Source organism: Plecotus auritus (assembly GCF_963455305.1).
Source record: "Plecotus auritus genome assembly, chromosome: 9".
NCBI lineage: Eukaryota > Metazoa > Chordata > Mammalia > Chiroptera > Vespertilionidae > Plecotus > Plecotus auritus.
Window position 1 is genome coordinate 46,941,339 of NC_137783.1, and position 22,516 is coordinate 46,963,854.

General features: G+C 44.2%; 1 protein-coding gene across 3 annotated transcripts in view; it reads left to right on the top strand.

The window, feature by feature from the left end:
• FAM149B1 (family with sequence similarity 149 member B1) overlaps nt 1-22,516 on the top strand; it is a 53,915-nt gene that overhangs the window by 6,144 nt on the left and 25,255 nt on the right. For 2 of the 3 annotated variants that reach the window (XM_080642111.1, XM_080642110.1), the window contains exons 2-5: nt 4,854-4,958; nt 5,451-5,580; nt 20,803-20,945; nt 21,833-21,949. In XM_080642111.1, coding sequence (XP_080498237.1) covers nt 4,854-4,958; nt 5,451-5,580; nt 20,803-20,945; nt 21,833-21,949 — 495 coding nt within the window. The remainder of the gene's footprint in view (nt 1-4,853; nt 4,959-5,450; nt 5,581-20,802; nt 20,946-21,832; nt 21,950-22,516) is intronic. The other variant, XM_080642112.1, reaches the window with a different exon arrangement.

Sequence of the window (22,516 nt, forward strand, 5' to 3'; positions counted from 1 at the left end):
AAGGGTGTCCCACAGCCCACCCAGAAGGCCAATCATGTTCCGGCCCCGCCCCCTTGGGACAGGCGCCAGACTCAGGGCTCTCCCGATTGGGACTGACTGGGCATGAGCCCGTGGCAGGCGCAGCATGGCTGAGACGGGCAGGAGCAGCAGGCGGCATTGGACTGCAGGTTTTGGCCCGATCCCCACAGGCCACCCTGAGGGACCTCACCCATGTACAAATTTGTGCACCAGGCCTCTAGTAGGAATATAATACAAGCCACATATGTAATTTTAAATTTCATATTTTAAAGTAGTCACGTTAAAAAACAACAACTAGAAACAGGTGAAATTAAATTTTTTACTTTTTATTTTGAAATTAGAGGCCCAGTGCATGAATTCGTGCATGGGTGGGGTTCAGCGGGAGGTTGGCCGGTTGGCCTGCCCTGATTGGGGTCCGATCAGGGCTGGGCCAGCTGTGGGGAGGGGCTGTGAACAGTGGGCCAGCCCCGCCCCTGAATGGGGTGGGTGGGCTGATTGGGGGTAGGGCCAGCCTTAGGGAGGGGCTGTGGATTGTGGGCAGTGGGCCACTGGCCCTGCCCCTGATCGGGGTGGGGGTGGGGTCAATCTGGGGTGGGGCTGCAAGGGGTTGGGGCAGGGCTGGCCTGGGGGAGGGTCTGTGGGCTGATCAGGGTGGGGTGGGCTGATCAGGGGCTGGGCCGGCTAGGGGCAGGGGCCATGGGAGGTTGGCTGCCGGCCTCACCCCCAATCGAGGTGGGAGAGGCGGATCAGGGGCAGGGCTGGCTGGGGGGAGAAGTTGCGAGAGGTTGGCCGGCCAGCCCCACCCCCGCAATCGGGTCAGTTCACTGGCCACAGTGGGCGTCATAGTGACCAGTCGTTCTGGCATTCCGGTTGAGGGCTTTTTATATATATATAGATAATTATAGCCTCGCAGAAAGTTACAAAAATAGTACATAGAGTCCCATGAACCCTTCCTTCACTCAGGTTTGCCCAGTGATAACATCTTATATATGATATATATATGTATATATATATATATATATATATATATGTGTATGTATGTATATATATACACATATATGTGTGTGTGTGTGTGTGTGTATATACACATATGTGTGTGTGTGTGTGTGTGTGTGTGTGTGTGTATATATATATATATATATATATATATATATGAGGCCTGGTGCATGAATTCGTGCACCGTTGGGGTCCCTTGGCCTAGCCTGCGCCCTCTTGCAATCCGGGACCCCTCAGAGGCTGTTGGACTGCTGATTTTGGCCTGATCCCCACAGGCCAGGCCGAGGGACCCCACTGTTGCATGAATCTGGTGCAAATAAGATCTTTGGTTAATCTCTTCCCGCCCTCTCTCCTCCCCGCTTCCCTCTGAGATTCATCAATCTGTTCCATGTTTCCATGCCTGTGCATTGAGTGCTCATCATAGCTAACGGTCGAACAGTCGCTTAGGCTTTTATATATATAGACTAGTGGCCCGGTGCACGGAATTTGTGCACATTAAAAGGGGATTAATTAGAGGAAATAATTTAATATTGCTATTTGCCCTTTCTCTATAATAGAAGTGTCAGAGATGAAAGAAAATTAGTAAAATGTATATGAAAACCTTCCTCCTGTCAGAGTCTGGGGCACACCACGGGACCCAGAGTCAAGTCCCTGCCCTCCCACATGCACCTCAAAATCGCGTGAGACCCAGCCGAAACCGGTTTGGCTCAGTGGATAGAGCGTTGGCCTGCAGACTGAAGGGTCCCGGGTTCGATTCCGGTCAAGGGCATGTACCTTGGTTGCGGGCACATCCCCAGTAGGGGGTGTGCAGGAGGCAGCTGATCGATGTTTCTCTCTCATCGATGTTTCTAACTCTCTATCCTTCTTCCTTCCTCTCTGTAAAATATCAATAAAATATATTTTAAAAAAAAAAATCACGTGAGACCCAGACCCGGCCAGCCCCCCACCCCTCATTGGGATAGATCCAGACCTGGCTAGTCCCACCCTTGTCAAGCCCCGCCGGGCAGGGAACATAGCCTCAGGTCCCCTGGCCCGGCACCAGGACGGGGGGCGTGGCCTGAGGTCGCCCAGCACAGATGGGGGTGGGGGGGACGCATGCCTTGAGGTCCCCCGTCAAGCCCCGCCAGTTGTGGGACATGGCCTGAGATCCCCCATCAAGCCCTGGCCCCCTGGCCGGCACTGGGAGGGGGGAACAGCCTCTGGTCCCCTGTCAAGCCCCATCGGCAGGGGGGTGCAGCCTCAGATCCCCCCTGGGCGGGGGGCGCGGCCTGAGTTCCCCCGACCCAGCACTGGGGGTGCACCTTGAGGTCCCCTGTCAAGCCCCGCCAGGCAGGGAGACGCAGCCTCAGGTCCCCTGGCTCGGTGCTGGGGTGGGTGGTGCGGCCTGAGGTCCCCTGTCAAGCCCCACCTGGTGGGGGGCATGGCCTGAGGTTCCCCAGCCTGGCGCTGGGGCAGGGGGAGCAGCCTGTGGTCCCCTAGCCCAGCACCAGGACGGGAAGCGCACCTTGAGGTCCCCCATCAAGCCCCGCTGGATGGGGTGCGTGGCCTGAGGTCCCCTGTCAAGCCCTGCCAGGTGGGGGGCGCAGCCTGAGGTCCCCCGGCGTGGCGCTGGGGCGGGGGGAACAGCCTGAGGTCCCCTAGCCTAGCACCAGCACGGGAAGTGCACCTTGAGGTCCCCTGTCTAGCCCTGCTGGGTGGGGGTTGTAGCCTGAAGTCCCCTGCCAAGCCCCTCCTAGTGGGTGGCGCTGCCTGAGGTCCCCTGGCCTGGCACTGGGGCGGGGGGAGCAGCCTGAGGTCCCCTAGCCCAGCACCAGGATGGGAAGCGCACCTTGAGGTCCTCTGTCAAGCCCTGCCGGGTGTGGAAGGTGGCCTGAGGTCCCCTGTCAAGCCCTGCCAGCCTGAGGTCCCCTGTCAAGCCCCACGGGGGCAGGGGAGGGCGTAGCCTCAAGTCCCTGCTGATTGCTTGTTAAGGCTCCTTATGGGAACTTGGCCTCAGCTGTGGGTGCAGCCATCTTTGTGATGGAGTGATGGTTAATTAGCATATTCCCTCTTTATTAGATAGGATAATATAATTTCAAAGCCTGACATTGGTACAATACTACTGGACCATATACCTTAACACATTGCAGATGGATCACGAGAATTCTTGCTTCATATTACACAGTGTTTTACAAAGTATCATACTTTAAAAAGATATTAGCTTGTAAGAACATGTAATAAATAACTTCAAAATGCAATGAGTATTTAATTTCAAAGCGTACCTTTAACATTTATGTACAACATTTTTTATACTCATTCAATAGAAACTTATCTGGCACTGGGTAAAGCTAGCAATAAAACTACTGGTCCGCAATGTGTTAATTCACTTTTCACCAGTTTTTACATCCACTCCTTTGTGTGTGTATGTTTGTTTAGTCTCATACACCAATTTGTGTAACCACCTGTAAAATCAAGATAGATATTTCATTACCACCAAGGAACAGTTTTGTGTATCACTTTCTGGTCACATCCCCTCTTTTCTCCACCTTCTGATAACTACTAATCTTTTCTCTACCTCTGTAGTTTTGTAATTTGTGAATGTTATATAAATGGAATCATACAGTATGTGACCTTTTGAGATTGGTTTTTTTCACTAAGCATGATACCCTTGAAATCCATCCAAGTTGTTGCATGTGTCAATAGTTCACTTCTTTTTCTTTTCTTTTTTTTTGCTGGATCATATTCCATTGTGGATATACCAGAGTTTAACCCTTCACCCATCAAAAAACACTTCAGTTATATTAAAATTATAAATAAAGCTGCTGTGAACATTTATATACATATTTTTGTGTGAACATAAGTTTTCATTTCTCTGGGATCAATGCCCAAAAATGCAATGGCCAGGTTTTATAGTAAATGCATGTTTAGTTTTATGAGAAAACAAAACTATTCCAGAGTGGCTGTACCATTTCACATTCCCCACCAGCAATATATGAGACACATCCAGTTTCTCCATATCCTCACCTGTATTTTGTGTTATCACCATATTTTAGCTGTTTTAATAGTTGTGGGTTATACCTTATATTTTTAATTGACAGTGAAATTAATTTTAATAATATATATATTTTTAATATATTTTATTGATTTTTTACAGAGAGGAAGGGAGAGGGATAGAGAGTTGGAAACATCGATCAGCTGCCTCCTGCACACCCCTGACTGGGGATGTGCCTGCAACCAAGGTACATGCCCTTGACTGGAATCGAACCTGGGACCCTTCAGTCCGTAGGCCAACGCTCTATCCACTGAGCCAAACCAGTTAGGGCTTTAATAATATATTTTAACTCACATCCAAAACACTATCACTTTAACATATAATTAAGATAAAATGATTAGTGACATACTGTACATTCTTGTACTAAGACTTCAAAATCCTGTGTGTTTTATGCCAAAACCGGTTTGGCTCAGTGGATAGAGCGTCGGCCTGCGGACTGAGGGGTCCCAGGTTCGATTCCGGTCAAGGGCATGTGGCTTGGTTGCGGGCACATCCCCAGTGGGAGGTGTGCAGGAGGCAGCTGGTCGATGTTTCTCTCTCATCGATGTTTCTGACTATCTATCACTCTTCCTTCCTCTCTGTAAAAAATCAATAAAATATATTTAAAAAAAAAAATCCTGTGTATTTAAACTTAAAATGCATCTGTGCATCTCACTTCTGACTAACCACATTTTAACTGCTAGTGGCTAATGTATTGGACAGTGCATTTCCAGAGCAGCAAGAAGTAGGTGACCAACGTCTAGACTAAGTTTCTGAAAGGTATATTTTTTGTTTATAGGAAATATAACTTTCTTTTTATCTTTCACAGGAAAGGAATAACAAAGTATGCTCTTAATCATCATCCCCTTCCAGAGCAGCTGGATGAAATTTCTTCTACCAATGACAGCCATGAAAAAGATACAAGTTCCCAAAGGTAGTAACACAACGTGTATTTGTTTGTTTTTATACTTGATAATGGCAAAGGTTTTGTTTTTTTAGTTTAGGATTGGTATCAAGCCTTGTACTAATGAAACAAAACAAATTTCAGATTCTTTGTCTTTAAAAGGGCATTGAATTCTGCATCACCAGGTTGTTGTGAGGGTAAAAGGGGATTAATATTTGTAAATGTTTCTTGGTAAACTGTGAAAGTGCCAAACAAGTTCAGATATTACCAATATTTCTGAAATGTCTTTAGTTGTCAAAGGTACATGTTACAGGTGGAATGTTAAAGTATTCATTATAAATTGTGACTAGAATTATGTACAATGACTGCCATCAATTCTATAGGAATTAGGACTTTTTCATGATGTTTAAATTTCAAGTTCTTCACTGACTTTTTGCTTCTTTGGATATATTTGTACATATGCTTATCACATAATTGCTGAGTAGTTATGTTTTCTCTCTTCCTTCCAAATTTTGCTTTCAGTGAGTCTGACATCACACAAGAATCACCTTTTACATCAACTGACACTGGGGATTCAAGGTCTGCTTTTCCAAGTTATACAGGCACAGGGATCTCTACTGAAGGCAGCTCGGACTTCTCCTGGGGATATGGTGTGAGTTTTATGTTATTGGTCTGAAGGGAGCACTTGGGAGATTATTCTGGGAGTTAGGATTTATCAGTATTTTTCATTCCTTCACTCACTTCCATTGTTTCTTTACATTTTTTTTTTTAATATATTTTATTGAATTTTTTACAGAGAGGAAGGGAGAGGGATAGAGAGCCAGAAACATCGATGAGAGAGAAACATCAATCAGCTGCCTCCTGCACACCTCCCACTGGGGATGTGCCCGCAACCAAGGTATATGCCCCTGACCGGAATCGAACCTGGGACCCTCCAGTCCCCAGGCCGACGCTCTATCCACTGAGCCAAACCGGTTAGGGCATGTTTCTTTACATTTTAATACTTAACTTTTGTAAAGAAGCATCAGTCTTCACCCTCTCAGTATTTGTTTTATTTTATAGATATAGTGGTTGATTTTTAGGTCTGCTTACATAAACAACTGTGGGTTAGTATGGATCTGGGCCTGTATTTACTCCTTTTGCTGTGCTCAGGTCACTAATGTGTCTCTCCACCAATGTAACACTAATTTTACTTTGTTTAAAATGTTTTTGAAAGTTTATTATTAAGTCATTATATATTGTTAAATGAAAAAGAGCAGGTTAAAAAGAATTTTTATAGTTCTAATTTTATATATATTTTTCTTATATTAGTAAAAAGGACTAAAGATACTTCCCAAAACGTTATTCATTTCTTATTAATTGGGTGTTGACATTTACTTACTTACTAGTACTTACTTACTTCTTCATTTATTTATTTATGGCTATCTCCCATGTAAAATATTATTTTTAAAAGACCAGCAATTTTTTAAAAATTTAAGACCAAATTTTACACACGTCTATCACCTTGATGCAATAGGTATTTTTTTTTCTGTATCCTCTTTCAATCTATATTTAATTTGGCCTAGCCATAATCTTGGTGTACATACAATATTATGCTCTATTTTTCACTTAAAATTTTGTAACCACTTTTTCACAATACTGACTTTATACTATATTGTCAGCAACCTGCTTCCTTTGCAAAATGTCTGCTAATTGTTAAAACCTATTATTATCACCATGAATTATTTTCCAGGCATTTTAATTTAGATGTATATATACTTTCTTTACATAGTTATAAGATATATGTGCATCCCAGTGGTCTAGTTTCTCATTCTTCATTATTTCATATAAGCATTTTATTTCTTCCATACCTGTCAGTTTGAATAGTTATATAACATTTCCTTGTTTTAATGCATCATAATTGAGTTTCCCCTCATTATTGATACTTGGGTTTTCAGTTTTTCTTTATTTATTCAACAAGTATTGAGCACATTTCCTGTCAGACATGTACTTGGGGATATGGGGCGATAGAGCTCTAAGATGAAAGGGTGCTGAAATAGAACATTATAAGGGTGATTCACTTTATTTCACTTTTTTTTAGGTTTCAATATATGCATTTTTTTAATCCTCAACTGAGAATATTTTTCCCATTGATTTTTTTTTTTTTTTTTTTTTTTTTTTTTTTTTTTTTAGATTGAGGGGAAGGGAGAGAGAGGAGGGAGAAAGAGAAACATCGATTGGTTGCCTCCTGCACATGCCCCAACAGGGGCCAGGGACAAACTTGCAACCAAGGTATATGCCCTTGGCTGAGAATCAAGCCAGAGACCCTGCGGTCCATGGGATGATGCTCTAACTGTTGAGCCAAACTGGCCAGGGAGTATTTCAGTGTTTTATTCAAGTTTTAAGTGATGTTAATTACAACATTTGAAACAGAGGATCTAATTCCACACCAAATGGAAGACTCTAAAATGTACCCATTAGCCTTAGCTGGTTTTGCTCAGTGGTTAGAGCTTCAGCCCCCAGACTGAAGGGTCTCAGGTTTGATTCTGGTCAAGGGCTCATACCTTGGTTGCAGGCTTGATCCTACCCTACCACCCACCCTTCCCCCTTGAGGAAACCAATCAATGTGTCTTTCTCACATAGATGTTTCTCTCTCTCTCTCTCTCTCTCTGTTTTCCCCTCCTTTCCACTCTCTCTCTAAAAAAAAAAAAAAAAAATGGAGTCCTGGCCGGTTTGGCTCAGTGGATAGAGTGTCTGCCTGCGGACGCAAGGGTCCCAGGTTCGATTCCGGTCAAGGGCATGTACCTTGGTTGCGGGCACATCCTTAGTAGGAGATGTGCAAGAGGCAGCTGATAGGTGTTTCTCTCTCATCGACGTTTCTAACTCTCTCTCCCTCTCCCTTCCTCTCTGTAAAAAGTCAATAAAAGATATTTTTTAAAAAATGGAAAAAATATCCTCGGTTGAGGATTAACAAAATAAAATAAAATGTACCCATTAAGCTGCTAAAAAATAAATTGAGTGGTGAGATTGTGACAGAAGTCTAATTTAGGTTTCAAGTGTTGTCACCATGTTATTACAGTTACCGAGATTCTTCCCAGCTCGCATCTAGAGCTTTTAGAAGCTATTTCATATACTCTGGTGCAAAGGCAAAAAAACACAACGTGAGAGTGAATTGAGTCCTGAATTACTGGCTTCATCACATCCACCTTCTCCACCCCAAAATGTCACAAAAGAAACAACTACCATACCCTGCAGACTACTTTTGGTGTAAAAGAAGTGATGGATGGGGGTGGAAACAGCTCATGAAGATGTCTTAAAATGTTCCTTCAGATTAATTTGTACACACCATCAAACAGTGAGCTTCTCTCAGGTAAGGTAGGAAATCATGGTTCAGGTCTCAGAGAGTCACAGTTTTATTGAAGCAATTCAAATTTACAAAATGCTTACAAATCATCTGCTTCCACTTCTAGCCATTTCTAGATAAAGAAACCTGGTATATCTAGAGAGACTGTCAAGTTCCTGTGAGGGGGATTCACTTTACATAGGGTTATCTGGTAGAGTAGATATGAGATTCTCATAGAGAAAGCTCTAGGCTCAGGTGGCTTCACTACGGAATTATATAGTTATAGAAGAAATAAGTTACATAACATTTTTCTAATAAATAGGAACATTTTCAATTCACTTTATGAACCCAGAATAAGCCCTAGTCAGTTTGGCTCAGTGAATAGAATGTCGGTCTACAGACTGAAAGATCCCAGGTTTGATTCCGGTTGAGGGCACATGCCCAGGTTGGGGCTTGATCCCCAGTAGGGGGCGTGCAGGAGGCAGCCAATCAGTGATTCTCTCTCATCATTGATGTTTCTCTCTCTCCTCCCTTCCTCTCTGAAATCAATAAAAATATATTATAAAAAAATGAACCCAGCATAATATTGATGCCCAAACCTGACAAAGACAATATAATAAAAGAACATTATGTCTGAGGTAGAGTTTAGTATGGCAGAGTAGCTGGGCAAATCCTTTTCCTAAAAAGCAACAATAAAACTGGGTAAAGTGGTCAAAAGCAACCATTTCAGGACTCTGAAAACTGAACCAAGGTACATAACAAATATAGTAATAGTTATTCATGAAAGTCAATAGAACTTTGAGTTAGGAACAGTGAGCATCTGTTCAACTACAAAGGCACAAGCTGTGAAAACTAGCAGCTTCAACACCAGAGAGGACTCAGTAGATGTGGAGTGGAACTTGGATGAACCCTATACCCAAAAGCATTGTCAATAACAGTGTCAAACTCAGTGGCACATGAACAAGTAAAAACAGTGGCTCAGATAGCCTGAGGCTTCAGTACTGGTTGGGGCAATAAATGGACTATCGAGAAATTTATCAAGGAGATCTTGAAAATTAGACAGCCATAGGAGGCCCTGATAAGCTCTCCACATATCCATGCAGAAGAGATCAGAGAGGGCCCAAGCTGTCTATACATCCCTGGCTGGCAATGAGTCAGTATGCAGATGCAGAGGAAACACGAGAGGGTCCAAAAATGAAAAGCCAAGGCAATGGGGATCCAAGAATGGCTGTCATCAATAAATCAAGAAACAGCAAGTGTTGGCAAGGATTTGGAGAAAAGGAACCCTTGTGCACAGTTGGTGGGAATGCAGATTGGTACAACCACTGTAGAAAGTAGTATGGAGTTACCTCAGAACATTTAAAATGGAACTGCCTTATGACCCTGTGATTCCATTTCTGGGAATATATATGCAAAGAAATGCAAAACACGAATTCAGTAACATCCATTGCAGCATTATTCACAACTAGAGGCCCGGTGCACAAAAATTCACGGGGGTGGAGGGTGTCCCTCAGCCTGGCCTGTGCCCTCTTGCAATCTGGGACCCCTTGGGTAGGGTCTCCCAGCTGCCGGCAGCTGGCCCCGCCCTCCCTCTCCCCTGCCACTGGTCACCTCCCTCTGTGGGAGACAGACGTGAGGTGCGATCACTTGGCTGGCCTGGGCCTCCCTCTGTGGGGCAATCAATCGTGGGGCCCCCAGATCGATCACACCGCAGAGAGAGGCCCCGCCCACCCACCACAGTGCCGGGTGGCCTGGGCCTCTGCGGGGTGATCGATCTTGGAGCCCCATGATGGATTGCCCTGCAGAGGGAAGCCCCGCCATAGCACTGCCGACTGGGTAGCCTGGGCCTCCCTCTTTGGGGCAATCAATTACGGGGCTCTGCAATCCATCACCCAGCAGAGAGAGGCCCTGCTCACCTGGCCAGGGTTCCGCGATCGATCGCGGAGGGGCCCCCCACCAATCGATCGCCCCTCCCTCTGCGGGGCGATCATGGGGCAATGGCGGGGCCCCCCGACCAATCACATCGCACCGCTTTGGCTGGCCTGGCAACAGTGTGTGTCATAGCATGGTTGTCTGGAAGGTCGTGCAAATGGTCATTCTGCTGTTTGGTCCATTTGCATATTACACTTTTATTATTATAGTCAAGATTTGCAAGCAGCCCAAGTAGCCAAGGGCATGTACCTTGGTTGCGGGCACATCCCCAGTGGGGGGTGTGCAGGAGGCAGCTGATCGATGTTTCTCTCTCATCGATGTTTCTAGCTCTCTATCCCTCTCCCTTCCTCTCTGTAAAAAATCAATAAAATATATTTAAAAAAAAAAAAAAGCTGGAGAACATTATGCTAAATAAATGAAGTAAGCTGAAGTAAGCCCATCAGAGTAAGACAAGTACCATATGATTTCACTCATATGTGGGATCTAATGAACAAAATAAACAAAAAATAGAAACAGACCAATAGATACAGAGAACAGACTGACAGCTGTTGGAGAGAATGGAGGTTAGGGGGCTTGGTGAAAGGATTAAGCAAAAAAACCATAATAATACATAGTTATAAACTCAGATACCAGTGTGGTAATTACCAGGAAAACGTGGTAGAGGGAGGTAAAAGAGGGGATAGAGAGGGTAAATGGTGGTGAACACACTATACAATATACAGGTGATATATTATACAGAACTGTACACCTGAAATCTATATAATTTTATTAACCAATGTCACCCCAATAAATTCAATAAAAAATATTAAAAAGAAAAGCCAAGGCAGCCATAAAAATTCCTTAAATTTGACTTCAAATAAAATAAACTTTAGGATAAGATTCTACTAGAAACATAGTTATTTCATAATGAAAAACGTCCAATTCATCAGGAAAATAAAGCAATTATCCTATTTAATAAAAGCCTAATATGCAAATCGACTGAACGGTGGAACGATTGGTCGCTATGACACGCACTGACCATCAGGGGGCAGATACTCAACATAGGAGCTGCCTCCAGGCCCCAGGCCAGCCAAGGCAAGTGCCAGCAGGGGAGCCCCGATCACCCCGCCAGTCACCCCACAGATTGGCCCTGATTGCCAGCCAGGCCTAGGGACCCTACCCGTGCACGAATTTTGTGCACTGGGCCTCTAGTAAATGTATAGACATGTAACAAGCCTTAAAGTACAGGAAGCAAAATTTGACAGAATTGAATGAAGAGGTAGACAATGCAACAATTCTAGCCAGAGACATCAATACCGTACTTTCAATATTTGATAGAACAACTAGACAGAAAATCAGCAAGGATATTGAAGACTTGAACAACACTATCTACCCAATTAACCTGACATTTCACCCAGTGACAGCAAGAATATATACTCTTTAAACACACATAAAGCAAATTTGGTAAATCTAAAAGGATTGAAATTATACCAAGCATGTTTTCCAAGCATGTTGGAATTAATTGAGAAGTCAACAAGATAGAAATTTGGATATCCTCAAATACAGACATCTCAAAGATATTTCAGTTTCAGAACACCATAATAAAGTGAGTATCACAATAAAGCAAGTCACATGAATTTGGGGGTTTACCAGTACAAGTAAGAGTTATGCTTATACTGTGCAGTAATCTATTAAGTATGCAATAGCATTATGTCTAAAATATTTACATACCTTAAACTAAAAACACTTAATTGCTAAAAAACAAAAACAAAAAAGGCACTATCATCCGAGCCTGTTGCCACAAACCTTTTATTTGTAAAAAACAAAACAAAAACCCCCACAGTATATGTGAAGTGCAGTATAGCGAAGTGTATGAAAATGAGGTGTGCCTGTATTTGGAAATTAAACAATACCCTTTTAAATCACTGGTGGTTTGAAGAAGAAATCTGCAAGGGAAATGGGAAAATATTTTGAGTTGAATGAAAAGGGAAAGGCAAAATATCAAAATGTATAGGATGTACATTTTGATAAGTGGTGCTTAGAGAAAAATTAATAACTTTAAATGCCTATAGGAAAAAATTCAAGCTCATAGAACACAGAGAACAGATAGGTGTTTGCAAGAGGCGGGGGTTAAGGAGTGGGAAAAATGGGTGAAGGGAGTCAAAAGGTGCAAACTTCCACTTACAAAATAAATAATGGGGATGTAATGTACAGCATGGTGACTATAGTTAATACTGTGTTGCACATATGAAATTTGCTAAGAGAGTAGATCTTAAAATTTCTCATCAAAATAAATTATAGCCCTGACCGGTTTGGCTCAGTGGATAGAGCGTCAGCCTGCGGACTCAAGTGACCCAGGTTCGATTCTGGTCAAGGGCATGTACCTTGGTTGCAGGCACATCCCCAGTGGGGAGTGTGCAGGAGGCAGCTGATCGATGTTTCTCTCTCATCGATGTTTCTAACTCTCTATCCCTCTCCCTTCCTGTCTGTAAAAAATCAATAAAATATATTTTTTAAAAAATAAATAAATTATAACTTTGTGGTGATGGATGTTACCCAGACTTATGATTATTTTGCAATATATACAAATATTGAATCATGATGTACACCAAAAATGAATATGTATTATGTTGTATGTCAATTATACCTCAATTAAAAAAAGAAAATATGCCTACAGAAAAAAAGGAAGGTCTCAAATCAACAACATAAGCTTCCACCTTTAGAAACTAAAAAAAGAGGCAAACTAAATCTAAAGCAAGAAGAGGAAGGAAATAATACGGATTAGAGTAGAAATTAATGAAATAGAAAACAATAGAAAAAAATCATTAAAGTAAAAACTTGGTTCTTTGATACCTGGCTGGTGTGTTCAAGTGGTAAGAGTGTTGGCCCACGCACTGAAAGGTCTCAGGTTCCAATTCCTGGTCAAAGGCACATACCTGCTGGATCCCCACCCCAATCGATGTGTCTCTCTCACATAGATGTTTCTTTCTTTCTCTCTCTCTCCCCCCTCTCCCTCTCCCTTCCACTTTTTCTAAAAATCAATGGAAAAATTTCCTAGGGTGAGGATTAATAATAAAAAGTTGGTTCTTTGAAAAAAGTCAACAAAATTTACAAATCTTTAGCTAGTTTGACCAAGAAAAAAAAAAAAAGACGAATATGATTAGAAATGAAAGCAGGGACACTGACCCTACAAGAAAGTAAAAGGACTAAGGGAATGTAGATATTATAAGCAACTCCATGCCAAGAAATTAGATATTTTAGATGTAATAGACAAATTTCTAGAAAGATATAATTCCAGCTGACTCAAAAAGAAAAAAATCCATATAGATCTATAACAAATAAAATTAGCAATTAAGAATCTTCCTACAAAGATAAGCCCAGCCCTAGCTGGTTTGGCTCAGTGGATAGAGCATCAGCCTGCAGACTGAAGGGTCCAGGTTCGATTCTGGTCAAGGGCACGTGCCTGGGTTGTGGGCTCGATCCCCAGTGTGGGCCGTGCAGGAGGCAGCTGATCTTTCTCTCTCCCTCTTCCTTCCTCTCTGAAACCAATAAAAATATATTGAACTAAAAAAGATAAGCCCAGGTACAGATGGCTTTACTGGTAAATCCTACCAAATATTTAAAGAATAAATAACTTTTCATAAACTTTTTCAGAAAATGAGGAAGGAACATGTCCCAGTTCATTCCATGAGCCCACTATTACCCTGATACCAAGCCAGATAATCACAAGGAAAGAATTCAGTATGTAAAAAATTCTAAGGAATCTGCAAAAGAAACAAACAAAACTGATTGTAACTAATACATGAGTTTAAGAAGACCCTGAGAATATAAATGGGGGGCTGGGTGAAAAAGGTGAAGGGATTAAGGAGTACAAACTGGTAGTTACAAAATAGTCATGGGAATGTAAATTACAGCATTGGAAATACAGTCAATAATCTATGTAGGGTGCCAGGTGGGAACTAGAATTATTAGGGGGTCATTTCATAAATTACATAAATAGCTAACCACTATACTACACACCTGAAACTGATATAAAATACAATTGATTGTTAACTGTAATTGAAAAATAAAACACAGCCTGGCTGGTGTGGCTCAGTGGTTAAGTGTTGACCTATGAACCAGGAAGTCACAGAATCCCAGTCAGGGTACATGCCCAGGTTGCTGGCTCGATCCCCAGTAGGGGACCAGAAGGAAGCAGCCAATCAATGATTCTCTCTCATCATTGATGTTTCTCTCCCTCTCTCTCTCTCTCTCTCTCTCTCTCTCTCTCTCTCTCTCTCTCTCTCCCTCCCTCCCTCCCTCTCTGAAATCAATGAAAATATATTTAATAAAAAATAAATATCTAAAGCAAAAAAACTAAAAAAATAAATATCTAAAAAGCAAGAAAACATTGCTGAGAAAAATGAAAGACATTCAAGAACATCTTTAAGAGATGTTCATAATTTGGAAGACTAAATATTAAGATGGCATTTCTCTCCAAATTGATCTATATATTCAGTGCATTCCTTATCAAAATCCTGGCAGGCTTTTTGTAGAAATTGATAAGCTGATCCTAAGATTGTTATAGAATTGCAAAAGACCTAGGTTAGTCAACAATTTTGAAACAGATGAAGAAAGTTAAGGGACTTACAATATCATGAATGACAATGAAAACACAACAATCCAAAATCTATGGGATACAATGAAAGCAGTCCTGAGAGGGAAGTTTATAGCTACAGGCCTAGCTCCAAAAACAAGAAAAAATGGTAGTAAATCATCTAACTGTACAACTTAAAGAATTAGAAAGAGAGCAACAAGAAAAGCCCAGAGTGAGCAGAAGGAAGGAGATAATAAAGATCAGAGCAGAAATAAATGACATAGAGACCAAAAAAATAATACAAAAGATCAATGAAACGAAGAGCTGGTTCTTTGAAAGGATAAACAAGATTGATGAATCTCTAGCCAGGCTCACAAAGAAGCAAAGAGAGCAGAGAGGACCCAAATAAACAAAATCAGAAATGAAAGAGGCGAAATAACAACAGACCCCACAGAAATACAAAGGATTGTTAAAAAATACTACGAACAACTCTATTCCAACAAACTAGACAACCTGGAGGACCAGCTATATGCTCTTTAAAGAAACATGTTAAAAATGGGAAAACCTCCCAAATGTTGAAAATAAAGGGGTGGGACAGGCTGACAGCTATCATAGGGGAGGAGAGAGGAGAGAACTGGATGAAAGAAGGTGAAGGGATTAGCCAAAGAACATACATGCATAACCCATAGACTCAGACAACAGTGTGGTGATGGACAAAGGGAAGCGGGGGACAGGAGGTTGATGGAAGTGGGCATAGCACCGGGGGGAAGGGAGAGGGAGAATGGGAACATCTGTAATAGTGCCAACAACAAAGATGAAGTTAAAAAAATAAAGGGATGGGAAAAGTTATAATAGGCAAATACCAGCAAAAGCAAACAGGCATAAATAGAATTTAAGTAGATAAATATTTAGTAGTAAAGAATAACAAAGTTGCCCAGCCAGCGTGGCTCAGTGGTTGAATGTTGACCTATGAACCAGGAAGTCATGGTTTGATTCCTGGTCAGGGCACATGCCCAGGTTGCAGACTCAATCCCCTATGTGGGGCAAGCAGGAGACAGCTGATCAATGATTCTCTCCCTTCCTCTCTAAAATCAATAAAAGTATTAAAAAAAAAAAAAAGAACAACTAAGTTAACTGAGACTGGGGAAGTCTCATCTTACCCCCAAGGAGCTTGAAAAACCGTAATTCATAAAAACATATGCATTGTCTTTACAGTTAATCTTCATATCTACTTAGCAAGCCCTTTTTTTATTGTATAGAAGCTGATGTTCATTTTTATAGTAAAAATATGTATTTCTCATGTTATACTTTTAAAAAATATTTATTGATTTTAGAGACAGGAAGGGAGAGAGAGAAACATTAATGATGAGAGAGAATCATCCATAGGCTGCCTCCTGCACACCCCCTACAGGGGATCGAGCCCTACTGGGGATCAAGCCTACAACCTGGGCATGTGCCCTAACCAGGAATTGAACCATAATCTCCTGGTTCATAGGTTGACACTCAGACGGACTGTCATGTTATACTTTATTTATTTTTTTAAATATATTTTTATTGCTTTCAGAGAGGAAGAGGGAGAGAAAGATAGAAACATCAATGATGAGAGAGAATCATTGATTGGCTGCCTCCTGCATGCCCCACACTGGGATCAAACCGGCAACCTGGGCACGTGCCCTTGGCCAGAATCAAACCTGGGACCCTTCAACCCACAGGCTGACGCTCTATTCACTGAGCCAAACTGGCTAGGTCTCATGTTATACTTTTAAAAGAAGGTATAACTTTTCTTACATTGGAATGTAAAAAGGTGTATAAGTACAGATGAAGTAGAGAGTAAGTAGAGATTCAGATACTATCATAACACTAGAGGCCTGGTGCACGAATTTGTGCATGGGGTAGGGGAGTACCGCAGGAGGTTGGCCACCAGCTCTGAGGAGGGAGCCGGCCCTTGTCCCCCCTGGGAAAGGGGCTACGTCCGCTGCCACCCATTCCTGGTTCCCCAGCCCAGCCCAGGGCCTGAAGGCCCCAGCGGGGTTGGGAGAGAAGGCAATGGTCGCTAGGCTGGGTGTAGAAGGAACAGACACCAGACACCGCCACCACCCTGCCACTGCGCGGTTCCCCACCTCCCCCCAGCAAGGGAGAGGACAGGAGCGAGACAAAACCAGAGGGAGCTGCTCTGTTATGTACAAAACCCCAACCCAGAAGCAGGTTGTCTACAAATGGTTTAGCACCAGGGGCTGATGGTGGCCGACTGGCTGGGGCGAGGGACCACAGGCGGTTGGCTGGCCATGGGAGGTTGGCTGTGGGAACGCACTGACCACCAGGGGGCAGCTCCTGCATTGCGCGTCTGCCTCCTGGTGGTCAGTGTGTGTCATAGTAACTGGTTGACTGGTCATTCTGGTAGTTCGGTCAGGCTAGAGGCCCAGTGCACGGGATTCGGGCACTGGTGGGGGGAATGGCCTGCAGGGATCAGCCTGCTGTGGGAGTGCCGCTCATCTTGGTCAGCGAGCGGCACTCCCACTGTGGGAGTGCACTGACGACCAGGGGACAGCTCCTGCGTTGAGCATCTGCCCCCTGGTGGCCAGTGCATGTCATAGCGACTGGTTGACTGGTCATTCTGGTCGTTTTGCCGTTCAGTCACTGGGCTTTTATATAGGACTAGAGGCCCAGTGCATGACATTCATGCACGGGTAGGGTCCGTAGGCCTGGCTGGCGATCAGGCCGATTTGTGAGGTGGCCAGTGGGATGGTCAGGGGGCCCTCGCCTTGGCTGGCCTGGCGCTGCCTGCTTGCTGGCCCCACCCCCTGCCTCCGCCGCCGGTCACCTCCCTCTGCAGGGTGACCGGTAAGGTGATCAGGGGGCCCCTGCTGGCACCCGCCTTGGCTGGCTTGGGGCTTGCAGGCTGGGGGCAGTTCCTGCGTTGAGCGTCAGCCCCCTGGTGGTCAGTGTGCATTACAGTGACTGGTCGTTCCACCAGAGTAGGCCTTCCTTCCCCCCAGCTGCCAGCACTGGCTTCCCTTTGGCACCTAAGACGCAGCTTCCCTTTGGCACCCAGCACCTGGGCTTCCCTCTGGCACCTGGGACCCGGACCCCAGGCTTCCCTCTGGCCACTGGCAGGCACCCAGGGACCCAGGCTTCCCTCACAGCCCTGGCTTCATCTGGAAGGACGTCTGATCTAATTAGCATATTATGCTTTTATTATTATAGATATCCTATCTAATAAAAGAGTAATATGCAAATCAACCATCATTCCGCTACACCAACAAGCCACGCCCACCAGCCAATCAGGAGCGAATATGCAAATAAACCCAACCAAGATGTCTACGGCCACAGAGAGCAGGAGGGAGGCTTGGGTTTCCCCAGCAATGGAGGAAGCCAAGCTTTCCACCTGCCCTTGCCGGCCTAGGCCTCCACTCAAGGCTACAAAGTTTCAATGATAGAAGATACATAAAACCAAACAGAAATGGGGGCAGCCACGGAGCTGGAAAGAGCAGGAGGCTAGGGTTGCCCGGGGCAATGGAGGAAGCCAAGCTTCTGCAGCCCTGGCCAGCCCAGGCCTCCGCTTAAGGCTACAAAGTTTCAATTATAGAAGATACATAAATTCCAACAGAAATGGCTGCTGCCACGGAGCAAGCAGAAGGCTCGGCTCCGCTCCAGGCTACAAAGTTTCAATTGTAGAAGATAAATAAGTCCCAGATACCAGGGCCTCCGCTTGGGTTGCCAGGGGGCGTGGCCGGCCTGCAAACCACCACAGGCCCCTCACCCAGGCCGCCCCACGCCCCAAGGGAACCCCCACCCTGATCCGGGACACCCTTCAGGGCAAACCAACTGGCCCTCACCCATGCACCAGGCCTCTATCCTATCTAATAAAAGAGTAATATGCAGATTGACCATCACTCCAACACTCAAGATGGCTGCCCCCATGTGTTCAAAGATCCTGCCCCCATGTGGACACAAGATGGCCAGCAGGAGAGGGCAGTTGGGAGGGACCAGGCCTGCAAGGGAGGGCAGTTGTGGGCGATCAGGCCAGCAGGGGAGGGCAGTTAGGGGTGACCAAGCCGGCAGAGGAGGGAAGTTGGGGCGACCAGGCCTGCAGGGAAAGGCAGTTGGGAGGGACCCAGGCCTGCAGGGGAGAGCAGTTGGGAGGGACCAGGGCTGCAGGGGAGGGCAGTTAGGGGTGACCAGGCCTGCAGGGGAGGGCAGTTAGGGGTAACCAGGCCTGCAGGGGAGGGCAGTTAGGGGCAAACAGGCTGGCAGGGGATCAGTTAGGCATCAATCATGCTGTCAGGGGATTGGTTAGGGGGTGATCAGGCTGGCAGGCAGAAGCGGTTAGGGGCAATCAGGAAGGCAGGCAGGCGAGCAGTTGGGAGCCAGCAGTCCTGGATTGTGAGAGGGATGTTCGACTGCCCATTTAGGCCCAATCCCACCATCCCTCGAGGGGTCCCAGATTGGAGAGAGTGCAGGCTGGGCTGAGGGACACCCCCGCCCCCGTGCACGAATTTCGTGCACCGAGCCTCTAGTATATATAGAGAGAGAGACATGATCAGATTAACATTTTATAGCCAAACCTTTGACTGCTGCTATAGGATAGATTACAGAGGACAAGGATATGACCTAAATTGCCAAGTGAAAAATGCACACTCTAAAGTAATATCCTATCTAATAAAGAGGGAATATGCTAGTTGACTGTCATGCCCTCACAAAATGGCGATGCCCACAACCAATAAGGAGGGAATATGCTAATTGACTGCCACACCCTCAAAGATGGTGGCGCCCACAGCCACAAGATGGTGGCACCCAGTCCCCTCAGCCCTGCTGGGGCAGCAGGTGCGCGGCACAGCCGGGCCAACCCCCAGGCGGGTCCAGCCGCTCCGCACACCTACCTCCGGAGTCCCCCAGTCCCATCAGCCCCCCAGCCGCCCAGGGCCGGCCCAAGGTGCAGGCAAGCCTCGTATGGCAGCTGCCCAGCTGACGGTCAAGGGACAGGCAAGCCTCGGATGGCGGCTGCCCAGCCACCCAGGGCCAGCCCGAGGCACAGGCAAGCCTTGTATGGCGACTGCCCATTCTCCCAGGGCTGCCCGTGGCTCAGGTAACCAGGGCCAGCCGAAGCTTGCGCTGCCGGCAGTGACAGCAGCAGAGGTGTGATGGGGCATCGCCTGCCCTGATTGCCAGGTCGCCTCCCGCCCCTGAGGGCTCTCAGACTGCGAGAGGGGCAGGCCAGGCTGAGGGACCCCCCCCCTCCAGTGCATGAATTTTCAGTCACTGGGCCTCTAGTCTATATAATAAAAGCCTAAGCGACCGTTACGGCAGAACGACCAGAACAACCGGTCGCTATGATGCCCACTGACAACCTGGGGGCAGATGCTAAATGCAGTAGCTGCCCCCTGATGGTCAATGTGCTCCCACAGGGGGAGTGGCGCTCAGCCAGAAGCCGGGCTCACAGCTGGAGAGCGCAGCTGCCACGGTGGGAATCTCTCCCAACTCTGCGGCAGCACTACTGAGGGGCGGCAGTAGGCGCAGCGGGCCAGGATGAGCATGAGTGGCATGGCATCTGGCGCCAATTCGGGCTCCTCCTTGGCCACCTCCCACTTGGTGCACTACTACATCCCGCAAGGGGTCCCAGACTGTGAGGAGACCCCCCTGATTTTCATGCACTGGGCCTCTAGTATATATTGAATTGTCTACCTTAAGCTCTAAAAAAATACTGGAATATCTCCAAGCACCTATATCAAAATTAGCAATCATTATCTTGAGTGGTAGAATTATTGGTAATTTTTCTTTTTCTTTATACTTCCTGGATTTTTCAAAATGATTACAATACAGTATTTTTATTATGAAGAAAATGTTACTTTAAAAAGGTAGATATTTCTATGTTTTCTTTAAATAGAAATAGGGAGGACAGCTGAATATTCTAAGATCTGAAAACACTAACAACTTTTGTGGAAATTCAACAGTATTTCAATGGACTAAATATTGAAAACAAACAAAATCTGATTGCTTTCAATCTTTATGACTTTTAATGGAGATTGAAGTTCACCTAAATATTTTGGGGTAATATTTTCTTCTAGAAACTTGATCAAAGTGCCACTGAAAAAGTCCAGGCAATGTTTATAGCCATTGACGAGCTCTTGTATGAGCAGAAGTTGAGCATACATACTAAGAGTCTACAAGAAGAGTGCCAACAGTGGACATGTAGTTTCCCTCACCTCAGGTATTGAAGCCCTAACGTTAACATATTCATTGATAATACTGAAACTTGAAAAGCTTGTATTATGAATCTTTATGGACATAGTTTTGATGAATGTAAATAAGGCCATGCAGTGTAAAGCTTCAGTTGAGAGAAAACTAAATTGATGGAAGTTACTTGGAGTTTTCATAACTATCAATTTCTGTACCTGTAAAACAATTTCTATGCCTGAAGCTGACATATGTGTATTGTGGCTGTCCAAAAGCCCTTCTTTTGAGTAAGACAGTCAGAAAATGTAAATATTTACACTGTTACCTACAGGTAAATTCTTAATTATAGTTGAAAGCACACATAAGCTGCTGGGAATCTTACTTCAGAAACCTTATTAGTGCACTTAACACACATACTAATTTATAAAGCTTCATGTTCTAAAGAATATAATTCATGGTTTTCATTAATTTGATCTGGCTGTCACCCATTTTGACAGGTTTAATACAGAGGATGAAGGAAAAAATTACAAATGTTTGCTCAGTTTTCTTGGATTTTTATGGGGGGGGGGGTTGGCTATAACAGCTTTATCTTTTCCATGTCTGTTCTATAGAAGATATATATATATCATATATATATATATATATATATATATATATATATATAGAGAGAGAGAGAGAGAGAGAGAGAGAGAGAGAGAGAGAGAGATAGAAGATAGATATAGATATAGATATAGATATAGATATATATCAGTAATAAAGCTCTGTATTCACATTTTTTCTTAAAAATCATTCTTAATCAGTATCAGAATAAGGGTATAGTAGACCTCTATTAGAGCCCAGCTACTTGTTCTGAAAATATCTGCATTTTTTTATTCATGCCAGGTAAAGGTGCTTAATTGTCTTTTTATGTTCATTTTGAAGGATTTTGGGTAAGCAGATAATCACTCCAAGTGAAGGTTATGAACTGTGCCCTAGATCTCCTTCTGCTATTTCAGCTTCACATGAGGCAACATTGTCTCAAGAAAGAGATTCTACTATGTAAGTATTCTGTTATGTAAGTATTTATGTATCTGAATGCCCAAGTATTAAAATACTTCCTACTTTTTTAAATAAGAGTATTTATTTATGCATCTTATGCTTGACAACTTATTCTTTAAATATTTTCTTTTTTTTAAATGTTTTTATTGATTTGAGAGAGAGAGAGAGAGAGAGAGAGAGAGAGAGAGTGAAAGAAACATCGACCAGCCACCTCCTGCACTCTCCTCCACTCCCCACCCACCACGGGGATGGAGCTGCAAACCTGGCCTGTGCCCTGACCAGGAATTGAACCGTGATCTTTCAGTTCATGGGATGACTCTCAACTAACTGAGCCACTCTGGCTGGGCACTTCCTACTTTTTGATATTTAATAAAGCACAGCAAATTCTGTAAGATTGACCATAGTCTTTGTGCATATTAGAATTTTGTTTATAATTTTTTTGTTCAAAAAGACATTCCCTAGGGTTTAAGGATATTTTTGTTATATAAATCTATATTATCTATACCTATATACATCTATCTAAAGATACAGAAAGTTCCCTCTTGGAATAAATGTGTAACTAGACCG